The sequence below is a fragment of the Ciconia boyciana genome, chromosome 14 (genome assembly GCF_034638445.1).
Source record: "Ciconia boyciana chromosome 14, ASM3463844v1, whole genome shotgun sequence".
Classification (NCBI taxonomy): domain Eukaryota; kingdom Metazoa; phylum Chordata; class Aves; order Ciconiiformes; family Ciconiidae; genus Ciconia; species Ciconia boyciana.
The window spans coordinates 9,757,188-9,783,129 of record NC_132947.1 but is presented as its reverse complement, the minus strand read 5'-3'; the positions used below and the strand labels follow the sequence as shown (position 1 = coordinate 9,783,129).

At 39.5% G+C, this 25,942-nt stretch overlaps 1 protein-coding gene across 5 annotated transcripts in view; it reads left to right on the top strand.

Annotated features, from left to right (window-relative positions):
- The first annotated feature begins 1,077 nt into the window (after window positions 1–1,077).
- The window catches only part of SLC9A8 (solute carrier family 9 member A8), a 32,239-nt gene continuing 7,374 nt past the window's right edge, over window positions 1,078–25,942 (top strand). The window contains exons 1-11 of one of the 5 annotated variants that reach the window (XM_072879172.1): window positions 1,079–1,287; window positions 2,013–2,191; window positions 6,819–6,899; window positions 11,876–11,934; window positions 15,441–15,524; window positions 16,479–16,580; window positions 17,283–17,317; window positions 18,404–18,547; window positions 19,946–20,084; window positions 21,934–22,045; window positions 24,985–25,101. In XM_072879172.1, coding sequence (XP_072735273.1) covers window positions 1,280–1,287; window positions 2,013–2,191; window positions 6,819–6,899; window positions 11,876–11,934; window positions 15,441–15,524; window positions 16,479–16,580; window positions 17,283–17,317; window positions 18,404–18,547; window positions 19,946–20,084; window positions 21,934–22,045; window positions 24,985–25,101 — 1,060 coding nt within the window. In that variant the 5' untranslated portion in view covers window positions 1,079–1,279. Of the gene's footprint in view, window positions 1,288–2,012; window positions 2,192–6,818; window positions 6,900–11,875; window positions 11,935–15,440; window positions 15,525–16,478; window positions 16,581–17,282; window positions 17,318–18,403; window positions 18,548–19,945; window positions 20,085–21,933; window positions 22,046–24,984; window positions 25,102–25,942 lie in introns of all 5 variants that reach the window. The other 4 variants (XM_072879175.1, XM_072879173.1, XM_072879174.1 and 1 more) reach the window with 4 other exon arrangements.

Here is a 25,942-nt window from a genome sequence, read left to right as displayed (position 1 = left end):
TTAGCCCCATTTTCCACGTAAGAACTGATGTGCAGGAGAGCTTAGAGACCCAAGTCACAGCAGCAGCCTGTGCCAGAGGAGGGCATTTGAAACTTACACCAGATGAGGCAGACAATGATATTTTAATTCAAGAGCATTTTGACACTGATTTTGAGGCAGCGGCTTTCTGATTCGGCTTGATGGTAACTGGAGAAATGCTAATTTGACACTTTCCTGTTGCTGTAAGGCTAGGTTCTCAGTCTGTGCTTGAGCAGTGAAAGCCGACCATGGATCAGCTGTGCACGTACCCAGGTCTGCTCAGCCAGCGGGAAAGGGTTAGGGGAGCTGCAGGTCGAACATGTCTTATTTAAAAAGTCGGGATCCATTTCCTGCTTTTAGGCACCACAGAGTATTTTGACGTAATGCTTCAGCACACTTTTGCAGGCAATTATACCCAGGTTTCCAGCGCACCCTCTGAAACAATAACCCTGCGCCACCATGACCTCAGTCTCCATTTAAGCATGAGGGGTCACTTAAGAGCTTGGGTGATGGCAGTTGATGGGCAAGGAGCCACCAGGCAATGACAGTTGAGGGACAAGGAGCTGCTGCGTGATGGCAGCTGAGGGGAAAGGAGCCAGGCAATAGCGTCGGGGAACTAGCTGCCAGGTAACAACGACTGAGGGACAAGGAGCTACCGGGTGACTGTGGCTGAGGGACAAGGAGCTGTCAGGCAATGGTGGCTGAAGCAGAAGGAGCCACCAGACAATGGCAACTGCAGGACAAGGTGCAAGGCCGTGACGACTGAGGGACAAGGAGCCGCAGGGCGATGTCGGCTCTGAGGGACATGGCGCCAGACAGCGATGGCTGAGGGACACGGAGCCGCTGGGCGATGGGGGCTGGAGGCCCGTCCCCAGCGCGGGCCGCCGCGAGGGCAGGGCGCAGGGCGGGACCCCGCGGGCAGGCCAGCCCCGCTGGGCAGCGCGGGAGGGTGACATCACTCCACAGCACCAGCGCATGACGACACGGCGTCGCCACGCAACGGCACGACAGCCCGCTGCCCGCCGCGCGCGCCGCCGCCCGCGCTCTCCCGTGACACCCCCGCGATCACGCGCCCGCTTGACGCCGGCGGCAGGCAGCCGCCCTGTACGCATGCGCGCTCTCGCCCCCACGACCCTTCCCGGTCCGATCATAGAGATTGAGGACGCGCTCGCTAGAGTGTCGCCCAGGAGTCCCGGAAGTGGCTGCGTGCGGGGCGGTCCCGCAGCAGCGCGGTGGGAGGTTTAAGCCGGCGGCCGGCAAGATGGCGGAGTGAGTGTGGTTGCGGTCGGGCCGCGGGCGGCGGGAGGGGTCGGCCCGCTCCCCCGGGCCCTGCTGGCGGGAAAGCGTCGCCTCCGGGGCAGGGCCTCGCTGCCGCGTGCCCGACGGGGGTGCCTTTCCCCTCAGCAGGGGCTTGCGGGGCGAGGCGGGCCGTGTCCCCAGCCCCGCGGTGCCGGCCCTTCCGCTCGGCGCGGCGCCTGGGGCTGAGGGCTGCGGGGCGGCCCGCCGTGTAGCGGGGGCAGCCCGAGGGGCTGTGCCTACCCCTGGTTGAGGGCTGCAGCGCGGGCCCCTGCAGGGGGTCCGGGAGCATCCTGCCCACGGGAGGGGGAGGCCGGCTGTGAAGCGGCCCTGCGCGGCAGGCAGGGCTGTAGGAGCTGGCAAGTGCAGTCCCTGCAGGGTTTGTTACACTCGACAAGCTAAGTGGGCGAGTTCGTTCTCGCTGTGTCAGGCTTTCACTTGCATCTCAGGCTGCAGTGCAGAATATTTGGCGTCTGCAGTGCGTGAAGGAACCCAGCAATAATCAGCTCCATGAATCTGAACTTCCAGTATCTGTTTGTGATCAGAGACCACTTCTAAAAAGCAACCTTAACGTGTTGATCGCTAGTACAAATTCAGTATGATCTGATGGTTGTTTCATGTGTGCATGTCTTTAGTAGGCTAAGTCTTGATCATGCTGCTCCCATCCAGTATAATCACCTATTATATTATTCTGACAGGTCTGCAAATGCCACCCATGAAGTCATCAATGTCACCCTCCACACTATGCTGGCTGCTACTACCAAATTGGTGGTACCTACACCTGCTAAACCTATCCTTCCAGTTCAGACTGGAGTCCAAGCACAGCAAGAGGAGCAATCTAGTGGCATGACGATTTTTTTTAGTCTTCTTGTTTTAGGTGAATGATGAACTGAAAGTCTTTTAATCTCTATTAATCATACTCTATCTGAGGACATAGGCCAACTTTAAAAATCATAGCATTTTATTTCTCCTCTGGTTTTCTCTCTGTGAAGTAGAATATTGTACAGGCACAGGGATTTAGAAAGTTGGGTATATAACTGCCTGCACCTCCCAAACCTGGGGAAGGCTGAGGACCATTGCAAACCTTTTCATCGTGGTCTCAAAGTGCAAACAACGTGTTTAATTGTCTTCGCCTTCTTTATCAAGCACATGGCATGTGTTCACGTATGAAAAAAACACTATCAGAATACTCCGTGGTGCTTGCAGCTGTCTTTGAGGACAGTGTACGAGATAGATGTCAATTTAACTACTTCTAGGACTTCTGGATAGCCCTCAGCTATTTTGTTACATAAGCCAATAGAAGGCCGTCAGATTTATGTGCACAAGTACTAAAGCTCAGTATCTGTTTTTCTGGCTCTCCTTACTTTCTTACATTCCTACAAGAGTGCAATAATAACATGCAGATTACCATAATTATATTAACATTGTTGAACATATATAGGCATTTTGAATGGCAGATGCATGCCCAACTTTTCTATGAGTCTGGGCTGTTATCTTTCTTTAATAGAATATAGTTACTTCTCCCCATCTGCTTAGAGCAATGCTGTAGTCAAAACTGTAACAATAACAAAACTTTCATGGAGGGTTAAGGGTTTGTCTGTTTTCCTTTTTGTGCGTGTGTGCTTGGTTCCTCCAAAGCAAGCTACACTGAGAGACTTTTCTGTGACAGGTGGGTCACCTAGTCTTCTAAGTGGTTATTCTTTCCAGTAGCAAATGGAGAAAATAATAGGTGTGGAGTTGACAGCAGTGCAGAAACTTCTGCAAGTAATTTGGGTTTAAAAAAAATAAAATTTTGTCTCCTATAAATAACTATTATTAAGTGCAGCAAAAAGTAGAAGGCTTCTGCTTATTTCTAAAGTATCTATTTGTCTTCAAAGAGGGTTCATGTTTTCTCAGAGGTCAATGGCATATTAGAATTTGAACAGAAACAAAAGAGACCAAAGCAAAATGCAGTAGATCAGAAGACTTCTAAGATTAAAATAAAATTTCTGAATATGTGTGTCTCATGTATTTTAAAAGTGCCATTCATGGTAAAATGGTATTCCTAGGACTTAAGACCAGAGCTATGATTTTTTTGGCTGTGTTCCAGCCTATTTATGCCAGTCTGATAGCCTGATGGATCTTAAAAGCATCACCCTCAGGACAGGGGAGTTCCCTGAACAAAGTAACGCCAGTATAAAAGCTTATTGTTCATGGTTATTCCCATTCATAATCTCTAATTTAAGGGTGTAGGAGGAGTGAAAATGGATATGGCTACGACACTCTTAAATCTGGATGTCATGAGCTGTAAAATGGCCTTTAAAATGTTCTAAACTGGAATAGACCCAGAAGCAGATCCGTTCTGAGCTGTGTTGTGTCAAAGCCAAGCTGTAAGTTTAAAGTGCCTGAAGTAGCATGAGTTAGTCTCTGACCCCAGATTTCTATGGCTTGTTTATCTGTTCAAACACCACTTCACTTTCAAACTTATACCTCTATTCTGCCATGTTCATGTGATCCATGAATTCCCTTCTGTTATGTTATATGCTTTTACTGTGCTCTTTCTTAAGGGGACACTCAAAATGTTCTTTTAGCCTGTCCAGAACACTGCTTTTTCCAGCCTCTTGCCTGATTGTTATACTCCTGATAGGTGCAAGTGCCTGGAGCAGATGATATGCTGCCAGATATAAACTGAGCAGTCTTACACAAGGAATGGCTGACCAACAGCTAAAGAATACACCAGGCTGCCATGATATTTATGGTGGTGGGAGTTACTTCTTAGACTATGGTTGCTTTTTGTTTTATTGCCAAAGCAAAGCAGTCAAAAGCTGGTAGAAAGGAGCTGGTGGTTAGATCTGCTAAATAGAAAGCATGTTTGTGCTTACATTGGAGTTTGCTGGAAATCCGTAATGTCCAGATGCCTTTATGGATCTATCCCAAAGAGCAGTATAGAATGCTTTTAACACAATAATCCTAGATGTCTTTACTGGATGCACATTTTTCATGTTTAACAGGCAGGAAATTGATACGAAACTCAATAATACTGATTGACAGGTGAATAAAAACTTTGCTTGGGATACATGATGAAGCTATTGCTCCCATAATCTGTTTGGCAGTTGGCGGCCAAATGTCTGAGTTGCTTGTTAGTCAGCTTCTGAACTGCTGCAGTTTCTAGTACAGCATTTTAAAGTAAACACCAGTTTGAGTCTGCATTACTGTACTGTAAACTCAGGTGTTTTGAGAACCGATTGATTGATATCATAAAGATTGGTGGAGTGGAAGTGGGGTAAATATGTGGGGAATGGAGCCATCCCTGCTCATCGCTCCAGACCCACAGCTTTGGCCCTGAAAAAATTACATCCCAGTAACTGAGCAAATATTACTGTTTTTCATGAGTCCTGCTCAGTTCGTAAGCCCATCCATCTATTCACGTACACATCAATGAAGTGCTCACCATGTTGTGTATGAACTGGGTGTACGAGATAACAGGTGGGAGAATGCAGGCATCAGTGTGATACCCATTCCTTAGCACCGTATTGGAGAGTAGGATGATGAAAAGCGATATTTGTATTTATGAGGTTTGTACTTCTTTTTTGTGACACTATAGTAAATACAGATCATGTTGTAGACCCCAGTAGTTCACAGGTGGTGTGATCCAGCAAACCATGCCAGTGCTCAGAACTACTTGTGGACCATTTTGCACCTTTTCAGGCTGTAAATTGAAAGCGCTGTTCTTAACCATCTGCGAGTGGCTGTTTGGTTTTTAGTTAACTAGGAGCTGTTAAACCAAATCACTAAGAGCAGTTCTGAGAAGCTAGTTCATTCCCAAGTTCAAAATGTGTGCTGTTGTAGCGTGGCCTGGCACTGTGCTGCCCACACTGAAACAGGGTGAGAGTCGCAGTCCGACAAGGCACAGAGTAAGGAGAATGAAGATTCCCATTGCAGTTAAGACTAGGTTTGCCAAATACATAGTTTAAAACAGTCTCTGCTGCGACTAACAGGCCACAGTTTGATTCCAGTATATAAAATGCTATCGACTTTGCTTGAGCTTCAGTTGCTTTCTGACAAAACACAAGCAGTAATACTGCTTATATCCCAGGCCACTGCAGAAAGATTTGTTAGCAAACAGAGCAAAATACATGTATTACAGACATGCAGGCCAGATGTTGTTTCTTTGTTTGGCCCTTCGTTGAGCTAAATTAAAATGGGAGAAGAATCGTGGTACTTTCAATGCGGGGAATATTCAGATGAAAATTGTTAGGAATTTAATAATCCAGGATTATTTGATTCTTACAGATAAGTTTCCCGTCTGCAGTAGTTCTAAACGAATCAAGTGGTGTCTTCCAACCATATCCACGGATGGTACCCGGATCTGCTACAGATCCTTTGTAATTTGCCTTTACCATTGGCATAGAGGCTGTGATGGGATTTTCATATTACTGTAACCTTCGTTTTTGTTGTGAGACAGACTTTCTCCCTACTGGATGAAATACATTACTACAGTACAAAATTGAAGTTTTAAAAACAATAAGTGAATGTTGCATCAGATTTAAATTCTAATTTTTTTTAACTTCAAGCCAAATCTGTTTTGGTTTTTTTTTCTATGCTGGTCCTTTCCCCTGACTGGTTTAACATCTAGCAATGCTCAGCAGTAAATGTCTCTTGCTGATTTGGATAAGAATTTGGCTGATGCTTGTTATGAGAACCAGGATATTTAAACGGTTACCCATTCTACAACCTCATAGTCCCACTGAATGGGAGTTACAGAGGCTATGGAGCCAGACTCTTCTGAGGTGCACAAAAGAACAAGAAGCACCAGGCACAACTTGTAACAAGGGAAATGTGGATTGGAGAGAAGAAAATTCTTCACCATGAGACTTAAGCACTAGAACTGGGGTTGAGAGAGGTTGTGAATTCTTTATCTTCAGAGATTTTCGAACTTACTGGACAAGATCCTGGGCAACATTCTTTGACTTTTGAAGTTAGCCCTGCTTCCAGCAGGAAGTTGGACTAGATGACCTTGAGAGATCCCTTCCAATGTAATTTTTCCAATTCTGTGATTATCCATTTGGGTAAAGCCCATCTGCACAGAGGGACTCAGATGTCAAAGTGTGTAGCTTTAAAATTTTAATTGAGGCTATGTGTACATGTATGTTTTATTTCAAAAATACAAAATGTTTACCAAAAGCATTATTAAAACAGTGTATTCTGTATAACTGACATTTTTTACAGCTACCACTCAGAGGTTTTCTTGTAAGCTGAATCAGGCTCTAAAAGTAGTAATACTGGTATTTTTAGAAGGTAATTTTAAGTCCTAAAATTTGCCTTAGTTATTTTCTGTCATTTGTAGATCCATTTATGTACTTCAGTGAGAATTAGGTTTGAACTAAAATTTGGTTACTTGCATTAGTGGATTTCTACTAAATCATTAGGAGAAGTTTTGCTGCATGAATTTTAGAAATACTACTTAAAAGTATATTTTATTCTCTTCTAACACTTCTAAATCTACCAATTTTTTTCCTTCACAGCTATCTGCATCATATTGGTGCATTTACTGATAAAATACCGACTTCATTTTTTACCAGAGAGTGTGGCTGTTGTTTCTTTAGGTGAGTAACCATGACATTTTTATATTGAATTTGTGTTAATTCAGGGACTCTCAGTAGTCTGTACTTGAAATAATGCTCTGTTGTGTGTTAACCATCACTAGAAAGATGCAGCAATCTGGGTGCAGTGAAGAAAACAACCAATTCATAGAATTAAATTCATGGAAGAAATCAAGAGATGAGCATATGTGCAGAGACTGGCCCAGTAAAATGACACGTACAGGCACTACAGGGATGTCACTACCTAAGTACCTTGGCAGCTTCCTCTGTTTTTGCATCCACAGTGTAGGACAAGATACTGCAGCACTCCCTGGCAGCGAGCCTCTGGCCTTCCCTTTGAAGTGGTACATGTGTTTGTATTAGTTTCAGTAGAATCATGTCTGTATATGTGATTTTAATCTAGCTGGGGACTGTAATTGTATCCTGAAAACTTCCCTGGACTGCCAGATACTTAACTATCCCTGTAGTACCATGACAAGAGCTCTTCCTATGACTTGATCTATAAGAATGCCACCCTTAATGAAGATCAAGTACTTACTTAATTTGAATTAAATTTGGAGTATTCCTAAGCCTGTAGTTTTATGTTAAGGTAATTTCATTTATTTGTATGCTGTTGCTCCTGATTTATAAATGTGTAAATGAGGAGGAAATCAGGCCAAATAGATTTATTATTTTCTCTACATCCTGTCTAACAGGTTAAAGAACCTGGTCTAACTAATCTCAGCAACAGTTTTTCAGCTGTCTCTGTAACTTGTTGACAAGAATCTGTGGTATTTTTGCTTGCACTACTAGTGACACTTTCACTGACAGCCGTTCTTAAAATACAACAAAAAGAGAAAGAAGCTTAGCTGTAATTCTAACGTAGTGAGGAGGAGTGTAATACTTGTTGAGCAGGTAGATTTTTTTACTTTCTCCTGGGCTTTGCTGGTACCTTCTTCTCTCATATTTCTTAACTGTATTTTCACACAATTTCTCAATGGGAGGAAGTAAGCTTTCTGGTGCTTGTCAGTACCTTATGCTTTCTGGAAAACAGGGATCTTCTTGCATCTTGGGTGCTAGATTGAGCAAATCTTAGAGCTGTTACTTAGCAGAAAGAAAAACATATTTTCCTGCAGGCGTGACTCCCTGAATTTTTAGATAACTCTATTTGATGCAGACCACATCACATTACTAACATAGAAGGTATTGAAGCTTAAATAGTGCATTCACTTGCAAGGCCCTATTTGAGTTTCGATATTTCTGTGCAGGTGAAAAACAAATAGACCTGTAAGAAATCTGTCATAGTGCTGGTATGGATTTCCTGGGTGTTGCACGCACATCTCATCTTTATAGGAGCAGCATCCATCAGACTTTTGTGCATTCACGCTTCTGTCTACCATAGTATGACATAGAAAGATCAGAGCTGCTGCAGATCATCCTGACTTACTTTGGTCATCCCCATGGAAACCATGCAGTGTTTGATTCACAATTGCCACACTTCTCTTTCCTTCCCTTCTTGCATTATTGCCGTGGACAGGTGAGATTTCTTGTGTAGAATGTCTTCCAGTGTCTTGAAAGGTTCCAAAAGGACATTACTGTCCCTTCAGTATCCTTCCTCTTTGTACACAAAAATCCAGGTGAAAGGTGTTAATTTGGCTTCTAATCAGGTTACTTACTATTGTTATTAAATAGTTAATCTAAATTTAAGCATAATCCCCAATTTAAAATGCAGCAGTATATAGATTGCTCTTGCTGGCATAGTTTTGGATTTTCTTTACTATCATTCCTTATATTCTGCCCCAAGCGAACTACTGGGCAGTGCTGAGCTGAGGTGTCAGGCAAGCTTGCTTCACTGCTCCTGCTGAGCTTTGCAGAGAGCAGCAGAGGCACAGACATTCTTCTGTTTCTGTTTTTTGTTCTTGGCATCTCAGCAGCAGGACAAGGATTTTAGCTGTGCTGGTATGTTCTGTGCTCCTGTCAGTCCCAACAAAAGCTTGTTCATGAAACTGGTAAGTTTTCATGCTGGGGCTGTCACTGCCACTCAAGATGGGTAAGAAGGAGCAGCATTGCATCTCTTGTATTTTCACATAGAGGGCATATAGGAAACTTGCACAGTTCAGTTTTCGGTGTGAACCACAGCATAGCTGTAGTCTGCCTCCCAAACCAGGCGAGATGATACTAGCAAACACAATTCCCCTAAGTCAAGAGAGTGTTACACCCAGTAGCAACCCAGCTAACAGATGTCCTGTGTCACTTAAGCCTTATTTATTTAGTTTATTGACTCAGTCATATTTAAACTACTGTCAGCTCTGTTGACAGGACGTGGCATCTGTATAATCATTGGAATTGCCAGCTAATTGCTGGCCAGTGGACCTCTGTTAACTGGTAATGAGCTACACAGCTGCAGGAGCACAGATTGAGTTTCAAGTATCCAGTTTTGCTAGCAGTGCCAGATATGAGGTGTGTCCTATTTTGACTTGTAAATTAAGCAAATGTTCTCAGGCAGTTATTGAAGGCTAATAAAAATGGCAGCAGAGAAGATAAGTATGATTTTCACAACTGTTTTTCCTCTCATTGTCTAAGCTGCTCAGAAGCTTTTGTTTTACAATTCTTAGGGCATGTTACTCTCCTGGTGGACAGGGCGGGAGTGCATTCACTAAGGCTGGATTTTGATCTTCGTCCTTAAAAATTACTGGAATTCTGTTGGTAAAAACAGTTGCCAGAAAAGTTTTTCCTCTTTGATTTGTTACTGAATTTTAACATATTCTCAGGAAAAATAAAGGTTGGTTGCAATAAGAAAATTGCTGTAACATTTTCAAAAGAATGAGGCTTAGATTAACTCTTACAGACTTAGCTTTCCAATTAGCCCCTTGACAAAACTGGTCTACCTGATTTAATAGATGGAACTAGCTGAACAAAAACTGCGTTCATGAATCTAGTAATAAAAGAAGAGTAGCTTGTAAAGATGTGTGGGACATGTTTTGAAAACCAGTGTCAAAGTTTGATTCTGCTGCTTTTAAACCTTCTTGGTGATGCATTATTTTGTGCAGCTTCTTTCATGACTTTGCTTAGCATAATTTTAGTTTAGTAGTACTGTTGTGTGTAATATGCAGCTAGAAGTAACTTATATAAGTGCTATATAAAGATGTAAGCTGTATGATTCAGGCTCATCCTTTTCGCTTAACCTCTGCTGTTGCCTTACATTTAAATTGTTGTTCATTTAACTTTTGATATCATGAAAGGACCTTGTCTGTATGTGACACTGTTGTTAGGGTCAGCTTGTGATTAGCTCTTCCTTTAAAAAAGAGATTGAGACCAGCCTTTTACTTAAGCCTCTTGAGCTCATAGGATGCCCAGCTTGTAGCCCACAGGCTGTGGTTGGCCTACTCACAGGGGTCGAATTTCACAAAGTTGTGCTGCAGCCCTTCCACTTCAGCAGAAGTGAGTTAAGAGATTCTCTCTTCTTTTAAATCCCCTCTAAACTTAGTGTTGTGTGAGGGCTCTCAATACTAATTCACAAGATACTGGAAGTTTGTTCAGGAAGTACACTTCCTGAAGTCTGTGCCTTCAGATGTGTAAGCTCTGGTTGTTGTGGTTTGTTTTTTCCCCACATAAACTTCTTCTTAAGTGATACAAGTACTGCCTGTACCAGTTGAAGACAATGTTGCTGCTCTACAAAAATTAGAAATGTTCTAGTCCTTGGCTTCTGACACAGCTTCCATCCCAGAATGGAAAGCCTGACTGTTAGTACTGAGACCTGTGTCTATATGGCATGTGAGTGGCTGTATCTGCATTCTGTCCTCCTTCAAAGAACAGCAGATCTTTGATGTTCCTTCATTAATGTTTTGCTCTTCCTTTCCATGTAAACTATTTCATGGAACGATTTTTTCTATCCTCTGGGACCAATGCCTTCACATATTTTTGTATGAAAGAAGGCTTAAGCCTCATGGCTTTGTGTGTATTACACATCCATCGGGAATAATCCATGTGATGCTATTTGTAAGACTCTTTTGATAGCTACAGCATGAGAGAATAAAAACACGTGAGTTACAGGAAAGCATAGTTTAAGCTTCTCAGCCACTTTTTACCTTTCATTCAGTGTATTTCACTTCTACATCCCAGTGTTTGACTATGAAGTCTCCATTCTGTAAATAATAAAACACAGCTATGCAGAAACACAGATCTGGAATCTGAGTAAAGACAAATTCCTCATAACTGCTTGAAAGCAATTAGTGACAGTTCATGAATTATCTTCCTGACTTCCAGAAGAAATCTTGTTAGTTTGGGGTTTCTGTCTTATCTGTTTGAAGATGTATAGGAGGAAAGAGCACAATAACTGTTAACCATTGAGTATGCAGCACCCTTGATAAAATTCTTTTATACTCAGATTAGTATTTCTACATGACTTAAAAGATGTGTAATTCATTGGGGAAATAGTTCTGACAGTGTCTCCACCCTGATCAGAATTTGTTGCCTGCTTCATTGCCAGTAAGTGCTATGATTTCACGGAGACAAAATTCACTTCCATGGAGAAGACTGATTTCACTTAAGCTGTGTCAGCACTGCAAATAGCATTGAAGTGACATGAAGGTTTTGTGCTACCACACAGATATCTAACTCATAACTTCCTGATTCTTTAGCAAGAAAGGTGGAATTTTAGTCGAACACAGCTTAGATGAGAAGTGTTTTTGAGTAGTTAAACCTGTTACCTTTATGAACCAATGAACGCAGCGCTCTCAATATGCATGTTCAGTATTTGGATATCCCAAGTGACAATCTTTTGTGTAGGGTAGCTATGCAATTATGTAACATATTGGAAACTGTCATATATTGGACCGAAAACCACTTTGTGTTTTTGTGATTTAGGAATTAAAGACTTGCTGCTTTATATTTTGCCTTGTTTTCACTTTTAAAACTGTTGACTGAGAGTCGATAAACAGTTAATGGAAACAGTGATGTGTTTTGTGAATATTTCAGAATGTTATCTCATTCTCTCCTAGGTATCCTTATGGGAGCTTTTATAAAAATCATAGAGGCTCAAAAGCTGGCCAACTGGAAGGTATATTTGAAGCAATTAATTTTTAATTGTAGAACAATCCTTCAATGTTTAAAGTAAGACTGTTTGTAATATTAGTTTCTTTAGATGTAATTTCCAAAAACATATGTACATTATACTTGATGCCAAAGTTTTGGGTTTTTTAAATAATAATACAGCCATTTGACGTCCTGATCCTGCTGAACATTTTCTACACTATTTTTTTTCCCAGAGTAATCCTTTTTATCATACCAAATCTGTTCCTATTAGATAGATGGTAGAAGAAGGTACTGGGCATCTTTGGGATCAGTTACAGTAAAAAATATAGCAGTTCAGTTATTTGTCTTGTATACTTTTTGACTGTACTTAGTCCTCTTCCTCCTTTTGGAGTTAATTTTGTAGGTGTTTTCATAGAAAAAAGTGTGTTTTGATAGGTTGTAAAGTCACATGTTTTACCTGAAGATGTTAACGTAGATTTCACAGAGGTAAAAAGGAGCACTTCTTCAGAACAGCTGTGCTAAATGTCATGTTATTTACCTATTTTATTTACTTAAAACTGCAACTAATTGTGGTGCTAAGAACAGACAGTTCACAAAGCAATCTATTCAGCATGGCATGTTTCTTGGGTACTCCATTGCTTCTTGTGGAAAGACTACAGAAAACAGTGTGCCTGAAGCAGCAGTATTTTTCATGCTGTCTGAGACAATGGAAACATGATTTGAGCTTTATTTCCAGCAGAAAATACAGGCAAAGCTTCTGTGCAGAAGGTTGTCCTTGTCCTGGTGCTTTACAGACTTAGATATTAGGAAGAAAATGTTAACAGTGCTGGCAACCAAACATAGGAACATGTGGCCAGAGAGATTGTGGGAATCTCCATCCACAAAGATATTCAAAACTTGGCTGGATAAAGCCTTGAGCAGCTGAAGTTGCTCTAAGTTGGCCTTGCTTTAAGAAGAGGCTTGGATCAGATACCTCCAGAGGTCCCCTCCAACCTGAATTAGTGTGTAGTGCTATGAGGTCTTATTTGTGCATGTGTGGAGTTACAGAGGCTTCCCTAGGGAGGGAGAATCCTGGCAGAAGCGTCTCCAAGAGGTAAAGTCTATACTGAAGCAAGGATTTTGCCTCCTACAGTTTATCCACATCATCAAAGCAATGAACTTGTCACTATTCCTGCTTTAATTTCAAATCTTGCAGTATTTAAATTGTGATTTTTGTTTCATAGGATCAGTTTATTAGGATTAGATCAGTCAACCGATTGAAATCACAGTGATTTGAATCGCCAGTTTTAAACAGGACTTGTATTAGCAAGCTGAAAATCTTGGTATGAGTAGTGAATTTTAATCCTAGCTTGCAGCTTAATATTTTTTGGCAGTTATTTCCCTAAAGGAAGATTTTTTTTCTCCTTAGTTGAAATACATTAAAATGCATAGATTTTCAATCAGATGTAGCTTTTTAATTACATATTGTACTTCTTTTTTTGTCAACTAACTACACTAATTCTGTGTACATTTGTTTAAACAATTACGTGGTTCAAGAGTCATGTTGTGATATTTCATTTTTACATATTTACTTATTAGAAACAGTGGGTGGTGCACTAGTTAGTGTTTTTTCATTCCTGATTTGTGTCAACTGGATTTGACTTAAAATTGAAAGTCAGTTAAACAACCACAAAATCAGCATTTTAAAATAGTTTCTTATTGGTGAAATAAAATAATCTGAAGAAGATCACGTATGTGGGAAGAAAAAGGAAAGCTTAAAGTATGCTCTGATTTGAGCACTGATTCTATAAACACAGGAAATATTGATCATAGCTAGTGAATAACGTAGTTTATTTCTGGTAAGCATTGGTCAAATCTTGGGCGGCCCTGGGGATGCTGCATCTGGTTGCTCACGTTATCAGCTAAGGTAAACGGTCACAAATATCACATTATTATTTGTTTATTTAAGTTACTTTCACTGTATTAAAGCTTAGGTTTTAACATAGGCTGTCATAATTTCAAATATGAAATGTTCTAATCGATAATTATGTCCTTTATAAAATGGTCTTAAATGGTTTTAAATTTACTAGAGAATTCTTGTTTTTCTGATACGGAGAAAAAAAAGAATATTTAACTTCAGGCTATACTGTGTACAAAGCAAATCTTGGATCATATCCCTGCCCTAAGAACGTTGTAATGTAATTTCTTGCAATCATGCCTCACTAAGTCTTCAGTGGACCTTGTAGTTGCTGGTGATTATTGGTGGCTAGCATGGCTGATAATTACAGTCCTCATGTTTTACTTTCCTTGTCTCTGCTTCAATGCAGCACAAATGCAGTCCTTCCTTTTCATTATTTCTCACCTCCTTGTCCAGCTCTGCTTTCAGGGGCTTTTAAACAGCCTAATTAATCAGGTATGTGGGGGTTTTGTTCTAGAGCAGTTACTGTGTTGACAGGAACTAGGTAGTTTTAGCCATTGATGCACGGAATTGTGCATGCAGAATAAAGGACTAGAGCGTTTCAGTATAAAGGATGAGTGTTATTTTCTAAGTCCCCCAAATCCTTTAAGATTATTATCGCTGGTACAGACAGGAATGAGACTTTAAAGAGATGAGTACTTCTTTTTTGAAAGCTGGTGTTTTACCAGAACAGTCAATCAGCTGTTTAAGCTGGATTGAAATAAATTAATCGTTGCTTACAAAGGTGACAAGTTCTGCTGTATTCAGAACTGTGGGGACCAGGAGGGAGCCTGGTGGGTAGAGAGAGAGAGGCACATTCAGCCGTGATTTATTTGCCATCTGTGCTTAGTCTGCCAGCAGAAAAAAACAGTGTGCCAGTTTGGGGGTACAGCTCCATAAAGCAGTGTTAGCCAAGTGATGAGATAAGCGACAAAGAGTAAGGTCACCAGAAAATAACATCTTACTTCATGGCAGGTTTCATTTATATCACTCTGATGGTAAAAAGGAACCATCAGAATAGTACCATTAAATTACAGGCATAAATTACATTTGCCAAGAAGAATCAAGCCTCAGACTCTTAACAGTGGTATGTATCTTGAGCCTGTTCACTTGCAAGTGTACTGAGATGATGATCTGATTTCTTATTGTCAGGTGATGAGTTTTCTAGTGAAACTGTACTTGGTCATGGTTAACCTAGATTATATTCAAACCACTGGCCAAGAGGTCACCGTTCCTTAATAGTCCTTACAGATTTTGAGACTGTGAGGTAAAATGGGAATACTTTTTGTGGAAACAGACAGACTTTTCCTTTGCCATAAATAACCTGTTTTCTGTGCAGCTTATTTGGAGACAGTAATTTAAAATAAGTAGTGCCTACATTTCTATCACTGGATTAAAAAAAAAAAACAATAGAAATAGCAGCCCTGGAGTAGCTTACTGTTCTTCAGTCTTTTATTTTATTATAAGAAAGGAGAAAGATTAATGCCATTTTCATTTTCCAACCTTTTTTTTTAGATAATTTCCCTTTTGGAAGATTTGATGTTATTTCAGTAATTATGATATCCTTGAAATTATACTTCATTTTTGTTTTGCAGGAAGAAGAAATGTTTCGTCCAAATATGTTTTTTCTGCTTTTGCTTCCACCTATTATATTTGAATCTGGGTATTCATTGCACAAGGTTAGCCCCTGCCAGACACTCATTTTACATGCTGAGGTTTTGTCTGGAACACATTCTGCTTTTAGTTATCTTCATGAAGTTTGGAATAATTGCATTAAATTCCATCATATTAATCACCAGGGAACTGAGAATGCAAAATTTAAGCCTCTTCAACCCAGAATGCAGGGAATGTAGCTTGATACTGTTAACTGAATGTTGGCAAGGTGTTAGGTACTGCGCAGAGGTTGTTTTCCTTGGTTGGAGAGGTTTCTTAGCTCATCAGAGCTGTACAAGGGCTGATGTGAAGGGGACAAAATGGGAAGGAACAGGATCAGAAGTGGGAAAGGCGGGGTCACTCCATAGCTAAAGAAGAGGAAAACATTTACAAGGGTTTTCACCCTTTGCCTCGGAGCCTGTGTTTCCATGGACATTTCTCACAGTGATAGTCCTGGCTGAAGTGGTTCTGGTCCTCCCTGTGTGCTGCCTTTCTACTTGAGCCATGCTGCAGGAGAGGGAGTAAGCAGTGGGCGATAGTAATATAATGAATTGGTACCAACACTGAGGATTTTTTCATACAAAATCACAACCTTAGAAATGGATTAGCAACTGGGAAGTTTACAAGCCTTTTTCACCTGCCCTGTCTACAATAGATGGATTAATTTATGGTTCTGTCAGGTGGGGAATGTGTCAAAGTGCTGGTGAATGTCCAGCTGTTCGTCTGAGGATTGGTTTGTTGTTAGGGTGCCAGACTGACATCCTGTCCTGGGTATCAGAGGGATTTGCTGTTGTCCTCAAGAGAGGAGGCTGTTTAGGCAGATGATGTAGATATATGTCCTGGGGTACCTGGAACCAAACTAATGAAGCTTTATTATCGGAAACCAGTTGTGAATCAGAATCTAGTTTAGATGCAAACACAAACTTGAGTTTTTCCTCAGATCATTTTCACTGATTTACTTACTTTTTATTGTGTTCCAGGGTAATTTTTTTCAGAACATCGGTTCCATCACTCTGTTTTCTGTATTTGGCACTGCAATATCAGCTTTCATTGTAGGTGGAGGAATTTATTTCCTGGGCCAGGTAAGAATAACTGCTTTGAAGCAGTTAAATTTATCCATCTTGCTCTTTGAAAGTCCATTTTTCAAGAACAGACAAACACAGTGAAAGTGAATTCCTGGGTCACAAAGTCCAGTTCTTTGCTATCACAGAGGCAATGTTATATAACCCCTTCCATAGATATGGCATGCTCCATGTTAAAAGCAATTAAGACTTGAGTTGAGTTTTACTTTTTTTTACTTATTCAGTCTTCCTATCGGAAGGCTGTTCCAAAACCTATATTCTCTAGAGCCATCTTCTAATTTCCAGTATTAAACTTATTTGTTCTTCTGTCAATAATTTTTTTTCGCTTCTCTGCTTTGGTGTTTCCCCATTGATTAGATATAGACATAGATAATTATATTTTCTCTCAGACTTCATTCTGGTAGGCCAAACAATCCATACTTTCCTCTTTGCCTCTCAGATTTCCATTCCTTTGAATGCCTTAGTTACTCTACTCACCTGTATCTGTTCCAGTTTCATCTGGTCTTCTCTGATTTTGGGAAACCAGAATTGTAGCAGTAGATCACTGTCGGAGGGCAGTGTTACACTGGGTAACATCACTACTGTGATTTTTTTCATGATAACAAACTTAGGATTTGATGAATAGTTTCATTTTTAAAAACAGCAGAAAAACACAGTTGATTGTGATTTTTTTTTTTTTTATGTTTTTACCTATTCTTTCAGGCTGATGTAATTTATAAACTCAACATGACAGACAGGTAAGCTCTTGGGGAAATGGTGTAGTATATGAAATGAAGCATTCTTCAAAGTAACTATATATGGGAAATGCACTGTAGTTGTCCAGCTCTTCTGGTTATTGTTTAGATTGGTTAGATTCAACGTGGTGTATGAAACGAATAAATAGATTGAACACTTCTAAACCCTATTTATTACACCCTTATTTCCAAGTAGTATTCTGTGCTCAGTGATTTTTCTAGACAGGAAAGATACTGGTTTTTTTTAACCAACCTTTAAAGTTAAAATATGTAAACTTCCATCAGTTGGTATTATTAATATATATGATAAGGGCATGACTTCCTTGTCAAAATCTTCTCTTAAAAGACAGAATGAGTTTTTCAGTATCAATAATGTAGATTTTTCAAGAACTTGGCAAAGGATCTAATCAGGTTTTTAGGAGTACACCACCCTACCATTGAATAAAATTTATTCCTGATTTATTTGGGATTTTTGCTTTTTTGTTTATTGTGTCGCCAGTACCGCAATTTTCTGTTAAAATCCATAAATAAATTGGGTGGCAAGCAAGAAACATAACGAGTAAAACATGCATGAACAACAAAAATCTTCCTTACTTGGTTGCAGTGTTTACTTTACACAGCTGAGCAGTCCCATTGTGTCTGCATTGTCTATCTTTGGATTCCAAAGTAATGAAATTTTAGCAGTTCCCTTTAAATGTTCCTCTCTAGTACTCCTGAACAGGTAACACTATGCATGTATGATACATGGTTTGGGCTGTGTCTGTAAAGTTGTTTGGTTTCCCATTCCTCTGATTTTTTTCTTATTTAGTTGGAGTAAGACATTGATACTGTTGTTGAGAGCTGGGAGATAGGTATTTCTCTAACATCTCTTCCAGCTGGACAGCAACTTTTCTCTTTGGCATATCAGTAAATGAAAAACAAAAACTTCCCTTTTGTCACTTCAAGTTCTTATGAATGGGAAGAGAGCATAACTTTTCACTGTGTAGAAACTACAACACATAACATCTTTGTTACTAGTTGTTCATATAAGTTTACTAGGTACATATTTTTCTTTCATCTAGTTTTCTTTTTTGTTTTGTGTTCTCCCAGTTTTGCATTCGGCTCTTTAATATCTGCAGTTGACCCTGTGGCTACTATTGCCATTTTCAATGCACTCAATGTGGATCCTGTACTTAACATGTTGGTTTTTGGAGAAAGCATTCTCAATGATGCAGTCTCTATTGTCTTGACCAAGTAAGTGCATTTGAACTACACGTCTTTATGGAAACAGCAACCACATTGTTTTCTGTTAATTAGTTATTCAGATATACAGTAATTCTTCCATCTCCATTTGGAACAAATCATGTATTTCTGGTGTAAAGCTGAGTTTTGTATGATCCTTCTTTGTTAAAAGCAATCCATGACATAAACTGCATAGGCAGAAGACAGTAAGTGGATGTCTTATTACCACTATCTCAGTGCTTCATCTCATTGACCCCAGATAACTGATTGCTTTCTAAGTCTATACGTTTACCAGCTCTCTTTCCATCTGAGGGTCCTGACAGCAGAAAACTAACATGTGTCCTTTCAGGCTTGCACAAAAATATTTACCTTGCCAAATACACAGCTATGTCTCCTGTATCATTGGCTTATACCCAGAGTCACGTTTCAGTTGGAGGGTGGGGGGATACATCAACATCCATGCAATAGTTTTATATTTATGTTGGGGCTATCACAAGGAAGAAGAACATCCAATATCCTAGAATCATAGAATCGTTAAGGTTGGAAAAGACCTCTAGGATCATCTAGTCTGACCAACACCTCCATGCCTACTAAAGGATATCCTTATCCTTTGCCCATGATAATTCTTTGGGGCTGAAAGAGTAAAAAAAATATAGATATATCTTCATGTTATTGCTGAAGTCAATAGATGTAACTATTAATGTATAGAAGGAGTAGATATACTAAGAAGGTAGTGAAGTTAGAGTCATTTTCCAATGAACTAATTGCTTTTAATACAGTCACAGTTCTTTTATGGAAGACCGTGAAGGCTAACAGCAGTCAAAAGGAACACTAGTTAGAATCCATGTCTTCTTTGCATGGAATTCTATGAAATACATTCCTGAAATTTAAAGAGATTTCTTCCCTTTCCTCCTAAGAGCCGCTTTGTTTTTCTTCAGTGACCTTCTTGTCTCTCATCCACACCTAAATATTTGATGAGAGGTCTTCCTGTTTATTTGTTCTTCTCTGACGATCACATGACCCATCTCTTTTCTTTTTCATGCCCTGAGTTTTTACCACTGCAAAATGTGTTTTCTTTTCCTTTTTGAAGTTTGAAAATTGTTTTGTAATACTGGGCATTATCGTAGCCTATTTACGCCATTCTGGGAATTCTTCAGAAGAGCAATGCTGGATTTCCAGATTTTTAGCAGAATTAGTTTTCCCTGTGGGGATTACACTAAGACTTGATTTAACATCTTTTGACATTCCTCTTGTTATATATATCACAGTAAAAGCCTTTTAAGAGGGGTAGCAACAAAGAAATGGAAGTCTCTGTTGTTGTTGTTGTTCTCAAAAGATGTTTGGTATTTTTGGATCCAGGCTTAGAATTTATATCTGTTTCTTTTTATTCATTTTTTTAATTATATCTAGCACAGCAGAAGGTTTGACAAGAGAAAATATGTCAGATGTAAGTGGATGGCAAACCTTTCTACAGGCACTGGGATACTTTCTTAAGATGTTCTTTGGCTCTGCAGCGCTTGGCACACTTACTGGTCTTATTTCTGCATTAATATCCTTTTTTAATTTTGGTGATACACATGTATAAATTGGTGAACTTCAACATTCTAATAGTACTTTTCTTTCCCATCTTCAGTATTTCTTAGGGGATATTTCTTGTTAGACATTATTTTGCTGGCTGAGGATTTTCTCATACTTGTTTTGGTTTTATGTTAGTGTGCATGGGTGTGTATTAAAAAGTTGCATCAAATTTTAATGAACATAATTAAGGTCTGAAATGCTGTATAGTAGCTTACATTACATGCATTGGAGTGTTATAAAATATGGTAATTGTTTTGTATATTCAAAATATATTCATTCCATTTCAATACTGATCCATTTTTACAAGTATATGGCTCCTTTTTTACATACATAAAACAGTTAATTAAAAAGAAAAAAAAAAGACGCTTTTCCTGAGGGCTTTTGAGTCAGACCAGCTCATTTGTCCCTACGTATCATATTCAGGCAGCTGAACACAGATACTGTTCTGTTTGGATTTGTGTTAAGTTATATTTTGCCTCTCCCACTTCCATTAATTGGTTGCTAAACAACCCAGAAGCTTCTCTGCTGAGATAAGGAAGGATGTTTGTTGTAAGTCAGACACCTTTGTTACTTTTCAGAGCTTGTTTAATGTTAACACTGACTTCACTATAGGTAATCTTTTGTGCTAGGCTTGTACAACAGTTATTTATGTTATCTGGGACATACTGTTAAGCACTTTGTTTGTAAATAACAAGATCAGAGTGTTTGATTAAATATAGACGTATTTCCTCTCTTGGTTCATTAGCCTGATTCCATGAACTTTTAAATTATTCCATACATCACAACAAAAGGGGGAGACAGATTTTCAACACTTCTTTCACTGATATGTAAATGATATTAAGACAAAGAGAAAAGCAGCTTATTTGCCCCATTACAGTTATTTGTGCCTTAAAGTATTGGATTTACCCTAAGCATGCAAAATTTCAGTGCAGCAAAGGACATCTCTTGTTAGTTGCCAGCAAATAAATATAGCTGAAGGTTGTTGCTGGTTCATGACCCAGGAGGAATGTGAACTTCCATGTTACAGGCATCTAATTCTCTGAATTTTAACAAAGATGGTAGGTGGGGTATTTTAAGTGTTAAGGCAAGGATGTGATTGAAGGAATATTTCTCAGTGTTAATATTACTGCAAATGTGTCACATCCATTTGAAAGTAACTAGAGGTCCAGTGACTGAACAGAGGAGATTGCTTGCATGCTTAGTGTGGCAAATAATGATGTCTGAGGCAAAATCTACTTCTGCTTGGCAGCTCTGCTGCAGAACTGCATGGGAGGCAAAGCAGAACTTGCAGCCCTTGACAAATGTTCACGTTTATGACTACAAATGTAAAGTAAGTTTTAAATATCTTGAGTATCAAAAGGACATTATTTTTGTTAAAGCATAAATGAGAGATATTTTAATTTGCTGTTTCATAGCTCTCCCCTATTTTTAGAAAAGCCTTTACTATTTAATGATTCTCTGTGGATTTTCTGCAATAGTTTTGGAGCAGAGATTTCAAAGACTGAAATGGCCCTTCTAGATCCAAACAAACAATTTGGCACGTTGTTATCAGCATTGTATAGGTCCATCAGTAGCAGATCTTTTCTGTCTCTAGGTCTGTCCATTCTGATAGACTTCTACCAGCAGTAGCTTCTATAACAAACACTCCTCGTAAGAAATTATTAATCTTTCTATACTTGAGTCAAAGGCCAATGTGTAGACTTTATTAGCTATTTAGTAGATGAGTACATTAAGCATAATCATTGTTTTGTAATGGAATGACACAGATTTAAATTTTTCTTTGAATTTTTTTTTATTTACTTTTTCCATAATGTTTTCATGTGTACGTGCTAAAGCACATTGATTTAAGGAAGACACCCTCCCTAGAGTTCGGGATGATGATTATCTTCGCTTACCTTCCTTACGGACTTGCAGAAGGTATCTCACTCTCAGGTGAGTAGCAAAATGAGTATGTGCAAGTTTCTTTGATAAATTTAGGGAGTAGGTATTATTTGTGTCTAAGAGGGCCCCTGTTTTTTTGTGTTTTCTCATTTAACCTGTGCTCTTACTTTGACTTACTTTAAAGAAACACTTATTCTCTACTTCATGTTAAAAAAGTATAGAAAAGGTAATTGCAGTTTTCCTAAGCATTAGTTAGGCAACGTAAATACTAGTATTCTCCCCAGTTATCTCTGCCTAACACAGAATTAAAATTTCAGCTGCACACTGGAGATCTCAGCCAAGTCAGCTAACTTACATAATGTCCAGCTTACTACCCTGTAGCCATTTTTCTGCCTGTCCTTCAGTGCCATTGGGGAAATCAGCTTAGACCACTGAGTGTTGTATATATCTCTGAATACTTGGTAGAAGTTTTGCTGAAGGCCACCAGAATAGGCTTACACGTGAACTTCTTCCATCATTCTGTAGAATCAAGTGCAAAGACAGGGTCCAGTTCTGCTGGATGCCCAATGTCTCTGACCTTTGCTGCTTTAAGTGGTTTTTTAAGGCAGCAGCTTCCTGTCTCATTTCTCAGAGGAAAGTGGGAAGGGATGCAACAGTTAGTATAATTCAAATAGCTAGGGAATCTGCTTGTTTCTTTTTTTTTTCCTTTTTTTCCTTTTATCCTTTTTTCCTTTTTTCCTTTTTCTTTTTTTCTTGGGTTGTTTTTTTTCTTTTTTAATTTTTAAGTGCATTAAAAGATATATTTGCTCTACAACTTGGACTATATAGGAATGTTACAAGTTTGTAAGGAGTAGTAGCAGGACTAGGTTTCTTGTAAATGAGCTGCAGGTATGAAATCAGACTTTCTGAAAATGTACATGTGAGCTAATGTGAGTATTTTGGAATGGATCTGTAGCAGTGTACATCAGCATACCTTCACTGATGTCAGTGGAGTTGTATTTTTTTATAGGTATGAAGATGTGGCCTGTAATCATGGTAGTTAGTTACACAATCAAGATGTATACTCCTAATGCAAACATTCCATTCTGCCCACTTGCATACAGAACTACTCTATATGTCTGTATAGGCCAACACATATGTAGGGGAATAAAATTATATGAAACCTGAGCAAGGAGTCTGATATGTTAAAATATTTGTATTGCTGTAAAAACAAGTTTTGCTTTGTGAGAAGATTATTCTGGAGGGTCTCAGCATATAGCCTTTTCTATTTCTAATTTATATTGCTTATTAATATAAAATTATAATAAAATACTGCAGAATTACATTGCCATTGCATTATATCACCAACACATCTGTATGTTGGTATACAATGAAAAAGAATTTACAGTAAGATTCCTAGTTAGTTACTCTCAGGATGATAGGGGTTCTTTGTTATTTTATTTGTAAAGACAACCTCTCTAATTTGCTCAAGTGCCTTCAAGAATGACTTCTCAAGACATATAAACTTTGAATGACCTTAGTCAGGTCACCTCTGTGTTTCAAACAAAGGATTCTTTTGGCTGTACCTCAGCTATTCTAATCCTTCCGGTTGTGTTCATCTGGGCCACTCCTGGGCATGTAGCTCCAGCCAAGTACTTCTAGTCTTTTAAAATTCCCTTGTTCTGGGCAACGCAGGCATACTCCCACGTGTCATCCTGTCCTCTCGAGATCTGCATTGCAATTGATTTCTGCTGGCTTATATTGTCAATTTTTGTCAGTTATTTCCTCACAAGGAGGAAATAGGAAAAAGGAAAAACTGTAGTTGTTTTTCAAGCTGACTGCTAAATTTTTGCATAATCCTAACCATCATCTCAAATGGCATCCTTTGCAGGTGTAAGTCTATGCAGCAGGCATGGAAATGCTTAAAACTTCCTTTAAGATACCCAGCTCCCTATGAACAGTGAACAACTGACAGCATCTGTGATATGTCTTGAGCACTTAGCAAAATAGGTTGAAATTCAGATTCTTCCCATAAATAACCAAGAGCTGGGAAGCAAGGTAGATGGAAAAAATCCCTGACACAAATCAACGATGTGTGAAATATAGTGAAATCTGAGGTACCTGTTCTGGCCTGTGATATCCGTTGCTCTACCTCTGTCCAAGCTGTGCATGTCATTAGGGCAACTGAACTCTATAATGGAAAATTTGGTGGCTTTTCCCGTAGTTGATAGCTGAGATTAATCTCTGTAGTAACTTAAAGCAGATGGTTTAGTGACCCTTTCTGCTGGAGGCAAGGGACATTCTGCACAGTAGCATTCCTTGCAGGCCCTACATATCAGGCTGTACCTTCCTTACGGTTGGACTCGATGATCTTAAAGGTCTTTTCCAACCTAAATGATTCTATGATTCCTACAAACGTAATTTTTGCCCTGAATTCTCAAGTCTCAACAGCTTTTCTGATTCTCAGATTGATAGAAAATTGGGGGTACACCTGCGTGTGCTATTCATTCTTAATTTTTTATGGTATTAGATGTGGTGTACCATACTGGAGTGGATTCATACCCATGCCCTGTTGGTCTCATTCTACTTCTGGTGGAGTGATTGGGCCTGGCTGATCAGCAGGTAGGAAAGAATGACACACTTTCTGGGCCGATTGAATCATACAGTTCTCTAGCCCCACTATTCTCAAATTGTTTTTATTCTTCTTTTGATCTCACCTCTCTGTGTTAGGAGAGTGAAAAGCAGGAAAAACACTCAAGAATTGGCTTTTTATTTCCCTAACTTTTATGGGAAAACATGACGTAACAGGGATTTATTCTAGCTTGCAAGTGACCTATACAGGACCTCCTAGTATTTAATATGACCAATGGAATGAGACCAGTATGAATAACAATGGTAATAGAAACCCCACTTATTGCTTCATAAGCTTTGTGTTAGTAAGGGCTATAAACACAAATATTTGCAGAGTGCAAGCTATTCTCTTCTGTTGACTGCCACATTTTTATCTACAGGTATCATGGCAATCCTGTTCTCTGGCATCGTGATGTCTCACTATACACACCACAACTTGTCCCCGGTTACACAGATTTTAATGCAGCAGACACTGAGAACTGTTGCTTTCATGTGTGGTAGGTGCTACCTACTATTAATACCTAATATTAATAGCTTAAAATTTTATTTGCCTGAAACGGTGACTCTGATGGGAGGAGCAGATGTGTGAATTTTCTTCTAGCCATTTGTATGTCAGTGGTACATGTCTTTAAGAGAAGAATTCCTAATAGTGGAGGCTGGAAGGCAGTCAGAAGTCACCTTTCTTGCCATACTGGACAAAACATACAGTAAATCTCTCTCTCCCATCCTGCAGGCTCCTGCTAAGGTTTGCCACAAGACTGATACAGAGATCTCTGACTCCTATATTCTTCCAGTCTATTTTTAGTTTTAGGAGGTGGATTTTTAGCGGTATTTTTAAAAATGGTTTTGCGTATAAAAAGCTACTTGCAAAAACAATAGCTTCACAAACTGAGAAGTTTTTGGAAGTAGTGATACAAGTAGCTCAGAGTCCCATAGCCTTTCCATTTCCTTTTACAAGCCAAACTTTGGAAGAAATGACATGCTTCTGTATTACAAATATATCCCTGGTTTTGAGGGGGTGGCATGAACATGTTCCATATTGTTTGCGGGAAGATGCATTTGGAAGGGAGTCAGGGAGTGGCCTTGCTGCAAACTAAACTTAACCACTCGTTACCTGAGCACCAGGAGCTCATCAGGGTTTGGTCTTAATCTGTTACAAATGCTAAAAAAGCACCTCTTCATTCAAGTCACTGTAAAGGAGTTATTTAAGATACTGTGCAATTTTGTACGTGTTTGCAGCAGGTTTTGAACATGCAAATGTAAGTAGCCAGTACCCAAAGCATGACCAAACAATGTCTTATGCTGCAGTAACTCAGGTACTGCTCTGTCTGTCCAAAA